This window comes from Scleropages formosus, chromosome 2 (assembly GCF_900964775.1).
Source record: "Scleropages formosus chromosome 2, fSclFor1.1, whole genome shotgun sequence".
In the NCBI taxonomy this organism is placed as follows: domain Eukaryota; kingdom Metazoa; phylum Chordata; class Actinopteri; order Osteoglossiformes; family Osteoglossidae; genus Scleropages; species Scleropages formosus.
The window spans coordinates 39494050-39514283 of record NC_041807.1 but is presented as its reverse complement, the minus strand read 5'-3'; the positions used below and the strand labels follow the sequence as shown (position 1 = coordinate 39514283).

At 45.6% G+C, this 20234-nt stretch overlaps 1 protein-coding gene across 2 annotated transcripts in view; it reads right to left on the bottom strand.

Annotated features, from left to right (window-relative positions):
- Positions 1-242: 242 nt before the first annotated feature.
- Positions 243-20234, bottom strand: part of cep104 (centrosomal protein 104) — a 36010-nt gene continuing 16018 nt past the window's right edge. For both annotated transcript variants that reach the window (XM_018746645.2, XM_018746646.2), the window contains exons 13-22: positions 17850-18026; positions 13183-13389; positions 12339-12434; positions 12036-12102; positions 11051-11129; positions 8658-8766; positions 6865-7003; positions 6506-6573; positions 2400-2487; positions 243-1527 (exon numbers count right to left, since the gene is read on the bottom strand). In XM_018746645.2, the coding sequence (XP_018602161.1) occupies positions 1391-1527; positions 2400-2487; positions 6506-6573; positions 6865-7003; positions 8658-8766; positions 11051-11129; positions 12036-12102; positions 12339-12434; positions 13183-13389; positions 17850-18026 (1167 nt within the window). In that variant the 3' untranslated portion in view covers positions 243-1390. The remainder of the gene's footprint in view (positions 1528-2399; positions 2488-6505; positions 6574-6864; positions 7004-8657; positions 8767-11050; positions 11130-12035; positions 12103-12338; positions 12435-13182; positions 13390-17849; positions 18027-20234) is intronic.

Below are 20234 nucleotides of genomic sequence, written 5' to 3'. Positions count from 1 at the left end.
CACGTAATAAAATGCTGAGTGATGCGAGCGGTCACGGTAATGACGGGCCTCCTTCCCGCCACGAGGCCTTTTTCCAAAGCTGTTCCTGTTCTTTTCCAGCAGAAAACTTGAGAACAACAATTATGCAATGTAATAAGTGGAATGTAATAACTACCATTTCATTTTATATCAGCTGCCAAGAGAAAGTCTCGAGCAGAAAACGCAGCTGAATGTGTGCAAAATAATTCACACTCAGACCAAACTGCAGAAAACACTTCATCTTTGTAGTTTGAAAACCTTGTTACATCTTTTTACACATTGCATTTTACATCAGTTTAAATACCAGCACAATACGTCTCTCCACTGGACAAAATAAAAGTACATTTCTTCTTTTCAGACATATGTCAACATTGAAAAAGGATCCGATAATGATACAAGTTTAATTTTTGCACTTACCATTTCTTTGTGCTTTTTAAAGTAAGATGCTCTAGATTTACACACACCCATATTTGTATGTATCACATTGTATTCTGATTTTGAGGGAAAAAAATCTTTAAAAAACATCACTTTAATTATACTTCAATACAGCCGAATTAAAGGACATGAAAGGCACACACTATTTTTCTACAAACCACCAGTTTCAATGATGCCTATATTAAGAAATTATGATCTGAGTTTAACGCATCCATGTACATCATCACATTTATTATATACCTTAAATGTAAACAATACTCTTTCTAATACTGTGCTGTGGATTGTATTTCTTTGAAAAATCAGAAATTCAACACCGGATCACGAAGAAGTTTCAACTTCCGTTACAAGTGCAAAGGAAAAGTTCATATACGGTAAAGAGTACAATTAAATTGTTCACGATTCAGAGTGCTGAAGTGAGCTATCAGATACTTCAGAAAGAAAGAGCTTAAAAATGTGTTTCCCATTTCTGAATTATTGACGAAATAACAGTAAAACTGACCACGTGTTACAGCTCTGACTCCTCAAAGCAAAACAGTGAAGGAATAATAATCCAACCTTCTTGTGCAATTTACTTTGGTATTAATGTCTCTATCTACATTTATATATATATATCTACATCTATGTATCTGGTGCTCAGATGCCATCTGTATTTCTGTCGAGTTAAAGGCAATACGGTTAAATGGACCTAATTCATGGATACAAAACGTACAAAAATGCAATTCTTGACTACAGTACAAGAGACCCTAGGCTGCAAAGTGAACAACCCCATAAGGCTCCCCGATGGGGATCAACGAATCACAGCTCATCAACGAATGGGAGGAGCCTATTAGTAACGAGCCAACGTGACCGTTCCCACCATGAAGGGCTCGCGTTTTGGACATGACCATCCCCACCGTGGAGGGAGGCGCCTCTTGTTGAGTTGCTGCTGCCGCTGTTCTCAGCGTCTAGCAGGTGGCTGCCGGGTGGTTCTGTTGAGTCCAGCCTTGGGTGCAGCAGTCTTGCCAACAGCAGCCGCAGGTCGGCTTCTGGACCCCAAGGGCACTTGCTTTGCAGCCTTCATGCTCATGGTCTTACCTAAAGAAAGATGCAGGTACAATACTGCTTTTTTACCTTCTTTCTGGGTGTCACTTAAAGGACTGAGGCGATATCATGACTGGAAGTTTGAGGCTGAAGCTTCACCACGCCAAACCGTCACAAACACATTAAAAGAGAACAACACTTTTGAACACTGTAAAATACACTTTAAAATAACGATTTCATAAACTTTTTGCCATAATGTGCATGAATAGGCTTTACAGAAGATGAAGGCTGTTTGTCACTTTTAAAAAACTGAATAAATTGAGAATTAAAGCATAGTGCTGCCAGAAGATGAAAAAAGTGAGACTGCGGTGTGTCACACTGCAACTGAGTGCATCGGTACATAGTTCCCATAATGCACTGCGCCCCAAAGTCTCTCTCACACAACTTTTTGGCGCAATTTTCAAATGAGGTCTTCACTTATCACGTCGGTCTGAATGTCGCTGACTCGGACCAGATGTCGTGGACCAGATATAATAAAATCTAGAGAAATTAACGATAAGTCATAATATTTGAGGAGCGAATCAGTGGAAAAAACAGATATTGGGAGTCTGATTAACCAGCGATGAGAGCTGTTAAAACCAGTTTTAGTACTCGTCTTTAATTTTACTGGGGAGAAGCTGACGAGCAGTCCAAAGACACAAATGTTACCCTGTTGTTCGATTATTTACACCCATTTTAACTTTTGGGACGCTGCAATCCTTCATTTGTCCTGGGAGATGGAGAGGCGGGGTGTCAGCAGCAGTGGAGGGGAAAAAAAAATAGAACAGCTGTTCCCACAGGAGCCCTGAGCTCAGCTGGGCTCCGGGCCCCGGCCCCCTGCTCTCACCTCCCAGCATGCCTAGAGCTGGAGGGCATGAATGGCATACCTTGTGAGAGCTTTGCTCGCTGCGGGGCCGTCGTCCTGCGCGGGTTCTGTTTACAGCCATCCCTGCCCATGAGGTGAGACTTCCAGGCCTGCGAACAAAAGGCGAGTCATTTCACAGCTGCCCCACAACCAACGCTCACACGACTACTTGCACAGTTTTATTTAAGGACCGCAGTGGCCCTTAACAACGATCCTCTCACTCTCTGGATGCAGATCCTGCTTGTAAACGGCCTCCTGTAAAACCCCACTTTCACCAGTGCGGAAAAAAAGCAATAAAAGTGATTTAAAAGCAGCAGAAAACAGTGAAGTCGCTCAAGGAAACTTAAAAAAAAAAAAAAAGAAAAAAAAAACTACGCACTTACGCTGCACAAGTTTACGCCTTAATTTGTTTGCGATATTTATTTGCCCAAAGCTGTTTTCCTTCTGAAAAATACACAGTGTGTGTAAAAAGCCCTCTTGCTGAGTCAAACAAGGTACATCCTCATCTTTACTATCTTACATTTCTCCAGCTGGCACCATGTTTTAAAAACATACCGGAGTAAGCAGTACAGTACACAGCCTTCACTCTTCACCAACCCGTATATTTGGCTCCTCTCTGCTCTTTCCATATCAAGTTAAAACCCAATTAGGGTTTTAGTGCTGCTTCCCCCCCAAAAAAGATTGCAGGGCTATTTCGTTACAAAATGAGCGCTGCGGAATGCGGAACCACACAAGCGCCACTATTGTGTACATTAAGTGGATATTAGCTGTAAGCTGACCTGCGTGATCGATTAGCTGGAGAAAAAAGTGCTCTGGGGAGGACGGCACCGAAAGGCGACACTCCTCTAATGTCCCGGGTTCGAGATGTACGCAGAGGTCTTCTTTGACCTTTCCTGTCTCAACAAAGTTAATGCTTAATAGGATTAAGTTTTTCTTTATTTCAGGAAGCTGCATCTACTATGCCATCAAGGTGGCGTAAAGTGACGTGTCGGACGTGTCGGGCAGATGGAGCTCGTTTAGTTAAAAAAAATATCTGGTTTATATTTCTTTGGCACTATTCATTATTGTTGCTTCGGGTTTGGCTCGCAGCGCCAGCCCGGGTGTTTGGCGAAAAGACGTAGGGCTACTCAGTCTTTCCAGCATCACAGGGATCCAGTGAAATCACTGCTAACAACTAAGGTTCTGTGTTGTCAGCGAAACGAGGAAGAGCCAGATGAAATATGTCATGGGCGCCTAACTCGTTACCGCCCTGATGGTTCTGAGCAAAGTCAAAAAAGTACACGCTTTGTGCGTTCGACAGGGACTGCGTGGCTTGAGAAGACCCAACGGATGGTGATGGAGGATCGAGATGGAGAAACGTTCTCGAGTGTGACGTGGGGGAGGGAAAGCAGCCGCTGATCGGTGTCCACCGAGGGCTGGTTGTTTCCCGCTAAATCGCTCCTCTGTTGGTTCGAGTGCCGGAGGACGGGGGGGCTGGGCTGGGGGGGGATAAAGGCACCTCTGTAAGAAGGTAGACCACTGTGACCCCCCCCCCCCCCCCCCCCCCCCGTATAAACACTGACACCCTGTCCCCAGTATAGAGGTTAATGAGCAAATTGCTGCTTCCGCAAACAGCCTTCCAAGTGCCACGTCGCAGAGTCGCATCCTGCTCATCACCGACAGGGAGCCACGGCATCATCATCGCCTCACCGCAGTACATCCCTGTTCACCTCAACCATTTTCCTTTTACCTCCAAAGAGCTCTGCTGGAATTTGTAGTTATTTATTATCATTCCTATCGACTCCTTTATCTGATGCTTTTTACTAAAGTGCCTTACAGTGTGAGGTTTGTATACTATGGTATTTACAACGGTTTACCCATTTATACAGCAATGAAGCAGGTAATTTTTACTGCATCGATTCAGGGTAGGGTCCTTCATCAATGGTACTACAGCAGGAGAGCGATTTAAACCCAGGTCAATTGCAGTTATTAACCCTCACATGATTTAATACTGCTGGGTTTCTGTGCCATGAGATTCAGACTCATCTGCATTTCAGTACAATAAGTAAGAACAGTTCATGTTAACAATGTGGACACATGGATGATTGGATGGATGATGAAATGATGGATGGATGGATGGACGGACGGACGGATGGACGTATAACAGGTAGTTTCAGAATACTGTGGAAAAAGGCATTCACCCTATGAACTATTTAAAGAACAATGACCTTATGTGGAAACGGGGGTGCAGTGGTGCAGTGGGTTGGATCACAGTCCTGCTCTCCGGTGGGTCTGGGGTTCGAGTCCTGCTTGGGGTGCCTTGCAACGGACTGGCGTCCCGCCCTGGGTGTGTCCCCTCCCCCTCCAGCCTTGTGCCCTGTGTTGCTGGGTTAGGTTAGGTGTTTGCCGCGACCCCGCTTGGGACAAGCGGTTTCAGATTGTGTGTGTGTGACCTTATGTGTGGAGATTACAAAGAAAACTAATTGTGGACAAGAGTTCAGAAGATAAAAAGCCAGTGGTGTAGGTTCCGTTTTGACACCCACACCCAACCACACTCAACTGCGGGTGGCACTGAGAGAGAGAGAACAATAAACAGATGGGTGGCATTCACCATCTGACTAAATAAACCAAAGTATTTTCATTCAGTCAAATGAGTTACTTCTCGATTATTTTCACTACGAGACAGTCACTGCGCTCCACAATTGTGTCCTTCAACTTCTTCATCCATAGATCACTTCTGGGCAGCAGCTCCCACTAACGCAAAGGTCATATTTTTAGACTGTGGTACAAGAGATGAAAAGGAGTTCTTCATACCGGAAGCAGAACAAGCAAAGGGTTTCAAACAGCAGCAATCTGTTGAGCGAGCGCAAACACCACCGGCCCTGCAGCCGCGTTTGGACACGGGTTCCATCTGGGTTTTTATCTCTGTACCGTCAACGCCTGACCATCAGCACTGACCGGAAAGCAGATCAGGAGCCCTTACAATATGAAAATTTCACAGTCTGCTGTTTAATTCAGTCCTGGATATTCGTTTAAGAAAACTAATACTCTGTAGTCTGATTTTTTTTAAAGTAGAGAGGAACACGAGGACAGTGAGTGGTGTAGTGGTGGGAGCTGCTACCTTGCAATCAGAAAGACCCCGGTTCAAATCTCCAATCCTGCTGTAGTACCCTTGTAAAAAGTACTTACCCTAAACTGACAGAGTAAAAATTACCCTACTGTATAAATTAGTGTAAGTAGCTTAGTCTACAACTGTGTGACTTGCTGTGGAAAAATGTTGCATAAATAAATTATCTATAGTAATACACACCACAGTCCAGCTCCTCTGCCACACACATTACCTTTTCAGGTGAATATGAATTAATATAGTCAAAATAATGCCAAATTTACACAGGCTGTGGTTAGGGTTTACTATTTTCGTAGCACAAACCTCAAACTGTCACGAAGGACAAAAGCAGCAGGTAAATGAAACGTGCAAATAAAAAAAACTATTCTGCTCTGCCTGCTAAATTAAAAAACGTATTTTAACATATAAAATGTAACGTTAAAATGACTTGACTATTTATTTAGATTGGTACACTTTCTAGAACTCGTGTACAGCATTGACGCTGATGAAGGCACCGTAGATCTGACTGTTTCTAACGGTAAACTCATGTGTTCTCATCTGTGCTTCAGTTTCCTTACATAACAGCCGTTTCTGAGCACCCAAAGCCCTAACTGGGCTCTCACACTTTGAGTGTGACTTCTGTTTTCTTCAGTATAATCCCAAGCAAGAACAATTTAGTCATTTTTACGAGCTGAAAGTCTCATTCTGGCACGTGTGTTGAGTACAGTTCACCTCGGTACTTTGCCAAAACTAAGTAACGCTGTGAATTAAGCGCAACTTGGGAACTTCAACAGTAGAAGTGGCCAGTTGTGAAACACTTTCATAAAACTAAGATTTCAACAACAGTGCGTCTTACATGACGCATAGGTGAATCACTGCTCCCGGTGCACAGATCCACTGACTGCGTGTGGAAAAGCATCAAACTAAATATAAAGTTAATCTTTTTACATCAACTCTCATCTCCGAAGGCCTCGCGGCACCGTCAGCAGGGGTCACCTGAGTTTATCGTAAGTCACTGTCCTGAAGGTGCAACTGAACCTCACCTCCTCTCCCGCTGTGAAGTTCTCGTGGCACAAAGGACAATGGTTGGCCTTCTCCTCGGACCCGTGAGCTTAAAAAGAGGGAGAGCGGGATGCAGGAAGCAGTAAAACACATGGCCACACACACGTACTGGAGCTCGCGGCGGTAAGCAGCAGAGAGAAATGCTGACACACAGCTGATGTTTTTCGCTGGTAACGTGATGACTTGAGTGTAGCCATGGCACTCTAATCGACAGGGCAGCGTGTTTGCTGTGACGTTTACACTTGCATTGGTAAACTGGAGTGCAGGGTTACTATATGCCATGCGTGAGCAATGCCTGCCTCGACTCCACTCTTTATGGGGCAAGGCTGAGGACACTCACGCTGGCACGCCAGACCCTGCGTGTGTCTGGACAGAGCATCCCTGGGGATGGCCTCCCCGCAGCGGCGACACGGGGCGAAGGTGGCTCTGCTCTCGCACTCTGCCAGCCGGTGCTCCGTCAAGCTGCAGATCTCCACCACCTACAAAACGCATAAGTCATATTCCGTCTGCTGCCCTTCCCCCACTTCCGCTTTGTCTAAAATTCCCTCCGTCTCAAACACGCGAGGACACATAAATCAAATGAGTATGGAAAAATACCTCCTTGAACAGCATTTGAGTTGTTTACCTTGGATTTTCACACAATAACTTGTGCTTTTTTGTTATGGTACATGAAATGGCACCGAAATGCAGGTAAATTTACCAAGACGAGTGAAGTTAACTTCTCTGAAATGCTGACACGCTGGAGTTATCGTTTCTATTTAAAACCGTTCGCAGCCCTGTTTGAACCGTACTCAGTGTTCCGACCTACGGCAGAAAGCAAAACTACAAGCGAAGCTGCTTTTGTTGAGGAACAAGTGGTTGGAGCTACAGAATATCCACAATTAATGGTTACATCATACAGTATATGGAAAATGTACATCTATATCATGTATATTTTGTACCGATAACGCACAATGCAGCATACAGATAATGCATGTTATGTATATTTTCCATTTAAAATTAATTGATATATGTATCGATACACTGAAGGATTAGAGAACGGAAGGCAAGAACAGCTGAAACCACCAATGAACAAGAACTTTTGAATAGTATCAGGTTCATCCCTGACTTCCAGCATCGGAAGTCCAGTAAATTTAACACCCCCAACAGAAAGCAGAAGAGTTTGGTTCCGCTAGAAAAAGATAAGATAAACTGCCTATTTTAATTGTGGAGTGACCGAGTGATTTTATCATGAATCGAGAATTCGGCTGCTGCTGATACAGCAGAAGGGCTGTAACAGCACAATAAGTTGGAGCCAATTTTATACAGTATCTCACACCCCCTTCATGAGGTGATCGCGATGAGCTCCTTTAGTCACTACATTGTTTGGTTACGGTGCACAACGACCCGCCTTTGGGTCCTTCTCACCAGCAGCCTCAAGCCTACATAAGGCCAGTGAGCTCCTCAAAGACACACGTGATGCAGGAGGGTTGTTAATCGCACTGCGGGCAGCATAGTGGCACAACGAATAGTGCTGCTGTCTTGCAGGGCCTGGGTGGTGCGAGAGATGTGGGTTTGATCCCTGCCTAGTCTGTATGGAGTGTGCATGTTGTGTCTGTGTGGGTTTCCTCTGGGTGCTCTGGTTTCCTCCCACACTCCAAAGACATGTTGTTCAGGTTCACCCATACTGTATGAGTGACAGAGAGTGTGTTCCACTGATGTACGGATGAGTGATCCATTGTAAGTAGTGTATCTAGCAGTGTAAGTCACTGCGGCAAATAAGGTGCGTGGGCTAGTAACACTACATAGTATCCAATGTAAGCTGCTTTGGAAAAAACGTCTTCTAAATAAATAAATTCAAAAAATCGTTCTAGTAAATATTGATATTGTCATTTTTGTTGTTCATTTGCATATTTATTCAGTGTCTTTGTCGTTACAACTGCACTTTGTTGCAATGTGCCCCATACCATTAGTCCTCCTCCACATCATTTCGAGGTGCTGCGTGTGAGATTCCCTGCAGGGATTTATAAAGTGTAAGCCCATCCTATGCTGATGTTTCACACGAAAACGAGATCTGACCTTTAAGTCTGGGGACAGAGGGTGAGCCACAGGGCACACATTCAGGCCTGAGTCAGCCAAGGTGTATGAACCTACCTGTTTACAGTGGTCACAGCGCAACAGCATGGGACAGTGCTTCCAGTAGTGCAGGTCGAGCCCCTCGTCCGTGAAAGAGTCGTCCCTCTCGCCACAGAAGATGCAGAGACTACAAGGTGAGACAGGAGCATAAAGACACATGAGCACTGAGTGGGGATCAGTCGCACAGATAAACCTGAACACGGACTGAAACCGCCTGTCCCGAGGCGAACCGGAGCTTAACCGGCAACACAGGGCGCAAGGCTGGAGGAGGAGGGGACAGACTGAAACAATTTAGATCAATTTATTCTGCTATTTTGCCAAGTTTTAAAGTTTTGGCAGCTACTTGTGTGATGAACATTGGTGCATATGGTGAAAGAAACAAACTATTTAAGAATCAACCGCCTCCATCTGTGTCTCTTTGCTAATATAATGTGCACATTGTATTTTCTATGAGATGTCTGTCGCTTTGGAGAAAAGCGTCTGCTAAATGAATACATGTAGATGTATGTAAATGTAAAGAGATGGAAAGCAGATTAGTGGTGATGGAACCTCCAGGTTGACCTTTCAAACATAAAATTCATACTAATACTGTGCAGTGAACCCTCCTACAGTTACACTTCCTACCTAAATGCTTCCAGAAAGATCCAATCAGAATCACAACCTCCCAACAGACAACTATGTGTGCTGGGAACCACATGTGTTGTCGAGTGGGCAGCAGGTGGCACGGTGGTCAGTGGCGTAACCTTGCCATCAAAGGACATGAATCTGTAGCACCCTTGATCGAGCACTTACTGTGAATTAGTACAGTAAAAAATGTTTTGACGTTTAAATGGATAAATGCTAGAAGTGATCTTCTTTCAGACAACTTATGAGTCTTTGGAGTCTAGGTAATGAGGTACGATAAAGTGTAGAAACAATCTGTTGTACTTCTGAAGAAGCTCAGCAGGTGAAGTCCATCACTGAGGTACAAAGCTACACGTCTCCTCCCTGTGTTTTTATCCCCCCGTGAAACTCACCAACTGTACCCAGAACAAACACTCCCAAGGTCTCCCGCATCCAATCCCAGTGACTGGGATTAACCAGTAACAGCAGTTTTCTTCTACAATTTGTACAACTCCACAGCAGTATCACGCAAAGAATCAAAATCGGGTCTATGAAATAAAAGGCAATTGAATACGGTATAGGGAATAAAAACAGAGAAAAACAAAGAATAATTAAATGATTATTTAATCATTTTAAGCCATATAATAATACACACACATTTTCTGAAGCGCTTGTCCCATACAGGGTCGCGGGGAACCGGAGCCTAACCCAGCAACTCATGGCGTAAGGCCGGAGGGGGAGGGGACACACCCAGGACGGGACGCCAGTCCATCGCAAGGCACCCCAAGCGGGATTCGAACCCCGGACCCACCAGAGAGCAGGACCCGGTCCAACCCACTGCGCCACCGCACTCCCGCAGCTAAATTAATAATTATAAAAATAATAATGTTACCAGTGTCATTATTTTGCACACTAATGATGTTGGGAAGGGGATGCAGTGGAGCTGCGGGTTTGGCTGGGTGCCACTGTGAGGTGGGTCTGGGGTTCGAGTCTTGCTTGGGGTTCCTTGCGGTGGACCGGCCTCCCGTCCTGGGTGTGACCCCTCCCCCTCCAGCCTGGCACCTGTGCTGCCAGGTTAGGCTCTGGTTTGCTGCAACACTGCTCAGGACAAGTTGTTTCAGACAGTGTGTGGTGTAGTGAAGGTGTCAAAATTCTCATCAGAATCTGAATAATGTGTAAAAATTTCAGAAGCGCAAAGGGCAACATGGGGCTGTCCCAGTGAGCAATGTGTCACGCTGCATTGCTAAAAAACCTGGTGTGCGTGTGTGTATACGTGTGCTTACATGGGGCCTGACCATCAGACAGACACTTACAGCTCTCCTGTAAGCAGTATGAGATCATTTTGATGAAGCCTATAGTCCCTGCAGCGAAAACACACAGGTGTCGGGTATCTTTACTCCCCCTCCCCCCGCCAAGGCACCGAAGAGTGAGGTACACGGGACAGGATACGGTAAATGACAGAGCGTAAATAACCTGAGTGGACTTTGCTTAGATCATTCTTTTCTTTCATGTGACGATGAACTCGTGCAGTCCATTTCCATCAGCAACAGATCTGTATGAAAAATCTTCCCTCAATGTACCTCATATTTCGGTAGTTTCACTAGCTCTGCACCCGGAGGCAAGGACTCTGTGGGTTCTCAGTCCCGCCCAGCACTTGCCTCCTTTAGTACAGTCATCTTTAGGATAGAAAACACCACGAACCACCTTGGCGGCATGAACATTAAAAGATCAGAAGGGAGTCACACTCGGCGACAGCTTCTTAGACGCCGTTTGCTCTGGCGTTCCGTCCCCTCCATGTGCGAACCTACCTGTCTAGGTAATTGGCCACTGAGGATTTTTCGCTGGCTGCGTGTGAAGGCCTGGCGGTGGAGGCGCCTCTTGCCACGTCTGTGAAGTGAAGTGCAATGCTGTTACGGTCTAGACAAATCGTGGAACAAATTATCCCTCCAACAATATTGGTTTTACCTGCAGCACAGGGAAGGGGAAAAACAAAATTACAATAATAATAATAATAATAACGGACACAAACTGGGCAGCACCTTCATATTCAAGGTAAGAAAACTCAGATGCTCAGCCTCACCATTAAAGTAATTACACAACGCAACAAATTTTTTCTAAGTTCTGAGTTATGTCGATTGGTTAAAGTTTATTGATTAGAAAAATATCAAGTTCTTCTAGAGTGTTGGTTTTACCTTCGTACTTTACAGCCATTGGAAGATTCTAGAGGCACCAGAACATTGCAGAAAGTACCAAAACATTCTAGAAAGCAGCAGATCCTGAAAGGTACTAGAATATTCGGTGCTTGGAACCCAGTGCCAAAATTCGCCAACATTATTTCATTTCAAGAATGTGGGATATTTTTCTAAAAACTGACATATAGTAGGAACTAATGCCACAAGTATGTTTAATCAAACAAAACTGAATGGAAAATGCAAAAAAAAAAACTGACACTCAAATTTGTGTTGCACTGTGTTATTATCTGGTGCTCAGAAAGTGTCCAAAACAACTAATTTCTTCAGCCTTTTCTGGACACTGGTGTCTATTGTCAGAGGGACACACCCCTGCTTCGGGGACTTCCCTTACGTCCCTGAAATCCGTCACTTTCGATGCAATCCTTTGGTGCCGCCAGACCCCGAATGGGATTAAAGCAAACAACCTACAGCACACATCTGCATGTCCAGAAAAGGGGCTTCTGCACGCACTTTATTCCATTCCATTTATGGAACTTGTTTTAACATAAAATTTCATTGTGAATTGGCAAAGCTGGCGAGATGTACACCGCCCCCACCCCACCTGCTTTCGTGGGCTTAGAAAGCTGCTCCTCCTTTTTCTTGGTGTTCTCTTTCGCGTTTTCCTTCTCCTTTGGAAAAAATAATTTTCAGCTTCATAAAGAAGTTAAGGGTTAAAACAAATCTGTAAGAAAAGTAATCTATAAACAGATGTTCCTCTTTCTGTATTATGAGTTATATAATTTTATAATTTATTTGAGGAAAGATCCTCTGAGCGGAAGCAACAGAACAAACACAAAGGAAACCCAAGTAAAGCAGTAAGTGTCCATGTAAAGGGAATAAACGACTGATCGGCACAGCAGCGTACACTGATCTCTCTCAGCGCTGCCAGCTGCTCCTGAAGGCTCCGAATTTCCTCCTTCTTCTCTTTCTCCTCTTTCTGTGTGTCGTTCCTCTTCAGGCCCTGGAGAAAGGGGGGGGGGACACCACAATATCTTTTCAGCAGTACCAATAAGAACTTATAAAGAAAAAAAAACTCACGGGCTCCTCACTCCTCTAAACTTCCAACAAATGACGAGAAAGAGAGCTCTTTGAAAGTGTGTAACCGCTGTAGGGATGGCCATTTATTTTTGTGTACAATATCAAAATAAACTTAAAAATTCTAAATATTATATCCTTAACGTCTAAAATGAATAAATGACTATGATTTACACACCTGATTTTACTTACCTACTTGGCTGACCAATGCTCCTTGGGCTTCACTTATTTTTACACCTGCACTACTACCATGTTTCTACCACACACACGATTTCCTCTAAAACAACACATGGAATTGCTCATTACGCACCTATTATGTCACATGAAAAAGACTGATTCTCATTAAACCACCATTCCGTGGTAAAACTAAATGTCAAAAAGGGGCTCACATACTTTCAAGCAGGACTGTATATACACAGAGAGAGCGAGCGAGCGAGAGAGAGAGAGAGACACCAGGCTTTTAACAACGTAGAATTATACAACTTCCTTTTGGGAAGTGAATGATAAGACTCCTCTCAGTGGAAACAACTATTCCATGTAGTAAGCAGCATTACATTTGCATTTATTCATTTGGCTGACGCTTTTCTCCAAAGAGACTTACTCCGAATGCTCACGCTCCGAACGCTCGCACCCTTTTTCGGAGCCGGGGCAGAGGGCACGAGCGCCGTACTCACGGTGATGTGGAGCTCGCTGGGTCGCCCGTCAATCTTGGCGAAGCCGTCGAAAATCTTCCTGTAAACCATGTTCTTGCGTGTGATGCTGTCGTCCGGCGGAAGGAACGCCAGGGTGGCATGTCGGTGCTGCTGGTACACGGCCAGGATGAGCCTCACGGCCGATTCGCGCACCTCGCAGGCGCTGTGTTCTAACGCACCCGTGCAGAACTGCAGGAAACACACACACACACGTTGATATGCAGAAACACTGTTACTAGCCACTTTCTCCTACTCCATCATTTACACAAATTCATTTAGATGACACTTTTCTCTGAAGTGATATAAAACAATAAGGCACTATTACTAAGGTACAAGTAATTCACATGTTTATGCAGCTGGGTATTTTTTACTGTATCAGTTCAGCGTAAGTACCTTGATCAAGGGCAATACAGCAGGAGGTGGGATTTAAACCCAGGTTGAAAAAGGAACAGAAACACAGAGTTCTGGCGCCATAATTGATTCAGCAGAATCTTTTCTCTAATATTTTATCTGACGCCTTTATTCACGGTAACTTACAGTGTTTGATACCCTGAACTACAACTTCCTTCAGTCCTTCACACACAGATACGCTACAGCAATGTAACACACATACATGCGCAATAGGGGATATTTAGACTCTCCATATCTCCAGAGTCACCGGTCTATGGACTGCGTGAGGAAACCAGAGCACCTGAAGGAAACCAATATGAATATGCAGACTCCATACAGAATTAGCATGGATCGAACCCACGTCCAATGGCACAGCGAGACAGTAGTGCTACCCGCTGCACCCATTCAAGCCTTATCGCTCATATCAGTGCTGAGGCCCTGCAAAACTCTCAGTTGACATCATGTGTGACATTTATCAGATTCTCAAATGCAGTGGCTCAGACGTTACAGCGAATTACCGTATTTGATGCTCCGAACCTCCTCTCATGGTCAACTCACACCAAAACACAGGGAGTTACTCACTGGCCCTGGACAAACCCAGTGAAAGGAGCCCAGCGTGACAATAACAGCAGCATTTAGCGCCGATTCCCTCCTCCTGCAGTAATAAAACGTGCTGCTTGAAACCCAGGGATGATGAGATCTGAGCGCAGCGAGTGTGTTGGTGCAAAGACCACGCTGCTTCAGCTGCGTGTCGTGTACATGGCGCCCCGAGCGCAGCATGCGAATGCTGCCGATGGCTCGGTGGTGCAGAAAGCGGCGTGTTGAACAGAGCGCTTCGAAACCCGGGTCCCAGACTTGGCTCCGAGCCCCGACGGGGCAGCATTATCCTCTCGTCCCTCTCACCGCTCCTCATTTTAATTACAGGAAATTCAATCGGCTCTTTGCTGGAGCTCGGTGCGCGTCCCTCGGGAAACGGCGGCCCAAGGGGGGAAGAATGCGCGAGGCGAGAGGACGGGGGGGGGGGGCGCAACACGACGTGAAGCGAATTGCCGGAGCTGAGTTGCACGACGCAAAGAGGTTTTCACCTGATCCCGCTTACACCAGTGTACATCCTTTAGACCACCACACTCTCGTACCTGCGCATACAACTGGACGCTGAATACCTCTAGGCACTTGGTGGTCCCACGGACAAGAGCTCCAATATAAGAAACATAAATGTTCTCAATTCAGGCTCCGATGTGGTGCAATGACCTCCCTCTGTCACTCAGAACTGCTGAATCTCTCTCTACATTCAAAGAAGGGCCTCAGAAACCTATGTTGGGACTCACCTTTATCTGACACTTTTCTGCAAAGTTACTTATAATTATTTACCCATTCAGCTGGGTAATTCACTGAAGCAACTTAGGATAAATACCTTGTTCAAGAGTACTACAGCCAGAGGTGGGATTCAAACCTGTGGCCTATGGGTCAAAAGGCTGCAGCTCCAACCTCTACACTACCAGCTGCCTTTTCCCACTGATCTCCTATATGCTTTATAAACAACTACCATGCTATCTGTTAAATAATTTTAAAACCCCCTATGCGGCTCCTCCTGTGATCCTCGCACACTCATTTATACTACGGTAAGGGTTGGTGTAACGAGCTGTTGTACTGTTGCACTGAGAAAAGTGTCTGTTAAACGAAGAGATGTAAATATCCTGCCTGCACTCAAAGGGGCTCCTGGGTCCTTCTGGCCGCTCCGTCTCCAGTTCCTCGCTCGCAGTGTGCCTCTTGGGCAGGCCTAGTTCCTAAAAGCGGGACTGACCGCTCATCCGTGAGACCGTGAGCAGCCACCGGAGACTTGACCTGCGCGTTCAAACCATGGTCCGCCACTTAGACCCCGACGCTTAACCGCAACACATTCACACTGCATATTTTTAGGGGAAATTGATGACTGAAACAAAATGACCTTGTAGCTGCGGGGCTATTTTGCTCTGCAGAACTATGTAGAAATATTATATGTTTTACATACGCAAAGCAGAGCCTGCAACAATGTGGCACGACCATTGCGAGCCTGCAGCTCTTCACATAAAGAGAAAGTGAATAAACCGGTTTATATTTACAAATTTAGCAGACACTTTTCTCCAAAGCAATTTCCCGTGAACTCTATGTATCAGCCCACACATCTTCCTCACCAAGGTGATTTACATTGCTAGATACACTACTTACAAGGGGTCACTCCTCTATACGAGTGAAACACACTCTCTCTGTTACTCACACACTATAGGTGAACCTGAACAGCATGTCATTGGACTGTAGGAGGAAACCAGAGCACCTGGAGGAAACCCATGCAAACACCACACAGATTGAGTGGGAATTGAACCCATGTTCTCTTGCATCACCCAGGCACTGTGATACAGCAACACTACTTGCTGTGCCATCATGCTGCAACCACGGTAACAAAAATAACAGTGGTGACGCTAAATGAACATGTTAATGAGAGCCATGAGATGAATGCAAGGAGCACTGGTGCAGCAAAGTGGGTGCAAAAACACAAAACGAAAACAAACACAAAGAAGATGTGAAAAATGTACTGACGCTACACTGAGATCATGGCTGATCCATAGACGATCATGCTCGACAGGAAGACGTGGTCAGCTTGACCGCTATTTGGTCAACATTAGCGTATGCAATGTGTGTGTGTGCGTGTGTGTGCGTTTCCCTTGGAGATGGAGGCGGAGGCAGCTAACAGTGGTGGAGTCAATCCCTGGTAACCGGTCAGAAATGTCCGGACTCAAAGAAATCGGCAGAGAAGCGTTGACTAGACAACAGGGCAAAGAGTAAGCAAAAATGAGTGTGTGGCTGAGTGTGTGACATCCCCACTGCTGTTACTGACTTTATTCTGATCCTGCACTGTGGTAATTTTAATTTTAAGACTTCATGTTCATTTTTAACTAACAGTAGAAAAGTACAAGTGTCTTTTAGGAAGATCATTAAAGACAAGTTATAAGAAGAAGAATTTCAGTGTCTGTCAAATTCCCTCTCAAACTTTATCCTATTACTTTATTCTTTTCTTAAACGTCTCCTAATCGGGACATATTTCACGCTTTCCGTCCAGGTTGCACCTCCCACCTTCATCCTTGCACGTAATGCTTCCAGGATAGGCTCCTGCCCACCACGACCCTGCTCAGGACAAGCAGTTATTGGAATCATATGGACGGATGGACCAACATTACATGTTTCCAATCGTACTTTTTGTAAATACGGTTGGACAATGAGCTGGTAGCATAGTGGTCAGAGAACGTAGCCCTTGCTTGCCATTTCAAATATCAACTACTGCCGTAGTACCCTTGAACAAGGTACTCTCCCTAAATTGCTCCAGTAAAATTACCGCTGTATAAACGGGTAAATAACTGTAAGTAACTTAACACTGTAAGTCACTTTGGAGAAAAGTGTCAAATAACCGTAATAAAAATTAGATGCAGCAAAAGGAGCAGCTGATTCCCTACCATTAAAATATTTGCTCTCTTTGCATAGCACAGGACCGTATTACACACAAGCACAATTTTACACCCATTCATATTGTCAAAATCCATATTTTTCAATTTAGTGAAAGAAATTAACTTGAACATACAGCAAGATTAATTTCCCGCCCTTAATGAGCAGACGCTGTTCCCAAGACCCACCCATGACATCATGATGCATTCATGGGATGAGGAATGATTGTGTAATGTCTGTCTGTTGCCCTCATAACAGCACAGCGGCAATCATACGGTATATGTTTTTATTCATAACTTACTGCAATTTCATTTAAAAAATACATTAAAATACAGGCTTTCCCACAAATCCTGACTTTTTTAATGATATACCTTCATTTGTAAACTGAGCAGGGACTGTGGGCTTTTTAGAGGGCATCCCCACACACACACTCATCACCGTTGTGTTTCTTGTTCACAGCCAGCTGCTGGACATCAGTGTCTGATTCTGTGCCCAGAGAGCTCTGCGCCAGTCCCTGGATGTGCAACGCTGTGTGTAACCCCAACAGTGTGCTGCTGCTCCTCTTCCTCCACCATTTCCACCAGCAAATATCACAAACAAAGAAGCTCCAGGTCAAAGGTCGCACTGACCTGTGGCTGGTTAACTGGCAACTTACCCAAAACTCATTTGTCTTTTGTTTCCTCTTTTGCAGGAGCTGCAGCTCTGGTGTACTGTGGAAGAGCTCTAGAGGTGTGTGTGTGTGTGTGTGTGTGTGTGTGTGTGTGTGTGTGTGTGGCTCTTACCCTCATGATGCCATCCAGGGCAAACCCCGAGCCGCCTGTGCCCAACTCGGGCAGCAGTCGCTCCAGCAGCTGGGCACGGCTCAGCGCAGGGCGGGCCGGCATCCCGGGTGGGAGGGGCTTCAGCAGCTCCGCAGGAACTGCCTGCAGGGACCGCACCTCCTTGAACAGGGCCATTTCCTGCGAGACGGGGGAGGGGTCCAGCATTAGCGCCCACGACTCAGATCGCTCGCAGTGGGGAAAAACACCAACATGAAAAAGAGAAACATCCGGCCTAATCCACTTATTGCTCTCTATTATCCCGATCGTTGCACTTCACTGTGGCAGCGCCGAGGGTCACAGTAATGCACTTACGCACTGGGTCCGCTCACACGCTCTCAGTATATATAATCCTTTCCCGCGCTGCCTCCGCCAACAAACTTCCTTGATTTGTTCAAATGTAGTTCACCTTCCCCCCATGAAAGGAAATGAGACAGAGACAGACATGGCTCCTCTTTGGTGACCCTTGGGTTTGGACGTGAGTTTGAATTCAGTTCAGGTTTGCAAGGGTTTCCTCCCACAACCAAAAGACAGGTGTCACAGGTGTCTCTGTGACTCTAAATTGCCCCCAGTGTGTCTTTCGCTGAACGAGTTTGTGACTGCCCTGCGATGGACCGCTATCCTGTCTAGGGAACCGTGTCGCACACCCTATACTTCCAGGATAGGCTCTGGACAACGGCGACCCTACCCTGCACACACGGTTATTAATAGGGAATAAATGGATAAACGCTTCCTGCACTTTACATAAAGCATGACTGAAGAAAAGGCTTAAATTTGAGTTTAAAGTCCTTGCGACTCTAGTCGTTTCCAAAGCAACCCTTCCCAAAACCTTTTACTTGAGGTCATCTGATTCACGATCGATAATAAATAAATGCTCAAACATTTAAACAAAGCAGAAGCAATGATTCAATAATGCGCGGGCTGCACTCCGGAGCAAAGTCAACTGGCGTCAGCTTATTGCATTTCCACGTTGCCCCCGGAGACCAGGGCGGTGACCTCAGCGCGCCTGTAAAACAAATAGAGTTTGAGAAACGTCGTTTGGATGTGGGCGCGAGGCAGTGGGTGCGAGGCAGTGGGACCGGCTTTGCAAGGGACGCCATGGAAGAAAGACCACTCTGTCACTCCTGCAGCTCTGGCCACATCCTCAGCAGGTAGGGAGGGAGCCTCCTGTCCGTCCCGGAATCACTGAAACGCGCTCTTACACAGAACAGGCCAAGCTGTGGACCAACACACATACACACACACACACACACACGCGCGCACACACACACAGACACACACACAGAGAAACACACACTATGAAACCCCCTCTCTGTGCAGTGAGACACACCCCACGAAGGCGGCCAGGCTGAGGGCTCCCCGACAACGCGAGGCTTGTTAGCAATGGGCAGCTAACGCTCCGAGTAGCAGGAAAAGCTCCGGGGCGCTCCGGGTGCGAGCGGCCCATCGGGTATCAGTACATAGCTGTGTTTGCAGCGCCCTGTGGGATCTTTACTGAACAACGGGGCTGTAAATGACCCACAAACATGCAAATTTAGTACCAGTGTAACGGTGTGAGTGCTTCTACACATCGCCTGTATGGGACAACCTGGACAGACGTGTCCAACAGTCACCCACCGGGGCCCGACATCCCTGGGAGCTGTTGCAGAACAGCTAGGAAGGCACTGAGCAAACGTATTCACTGTGCGTCGTTTTGTTCCACTGCACACTTTTACGCTTACCACTAACTTCCTTATCACTACATCATTCACTTTCATCCACATAATTATTTTTTATTCCATTATATACATTTGTGCCTTTTGTATTAATTTTATTACGCTTGATTGTACATGTTACTGTGACGTCACACACTGTAGAAGGTTCTAGAAATATCAGTGTAAAGCAGTGTAGGTGGTAGTTTCTACAAGCAGGGACAGGAGACCAAAGACCTTTGGTGGCTTCAGTTTTGTGACCAGAGACGATGTGACATTTGGGGTGTATCAGAAAACACAGATGTGGAGGTGTGATTCCTCCGCGAGCGTGTGTCTGTGGGTGCGGCTGCAGGATGAATATAAAAAAAAGAGTAAGAAAACATTTCTAAATTCAACTGTCTCATCATTGAGCTTCCAAAGAACCCAGAGCTGTCAGCTTATTTCCTGTTCAGACTCACTCACCGAATACGTCATGGAAAAAAAAAAAAAACTTCTTAAGCGTGTGGTCGATTGAAAGGTCCAACAATCCTCCCACTGTAAAAGTTTGTTCTCGACCTGTCGGATAAGTTTAACGACCTGGAAGGTGATCGGGTCACATTTTTCGATCTTCCTATATGGGGCTGCATGACCACCCTGTTGAACACACTAACTCTTTGCT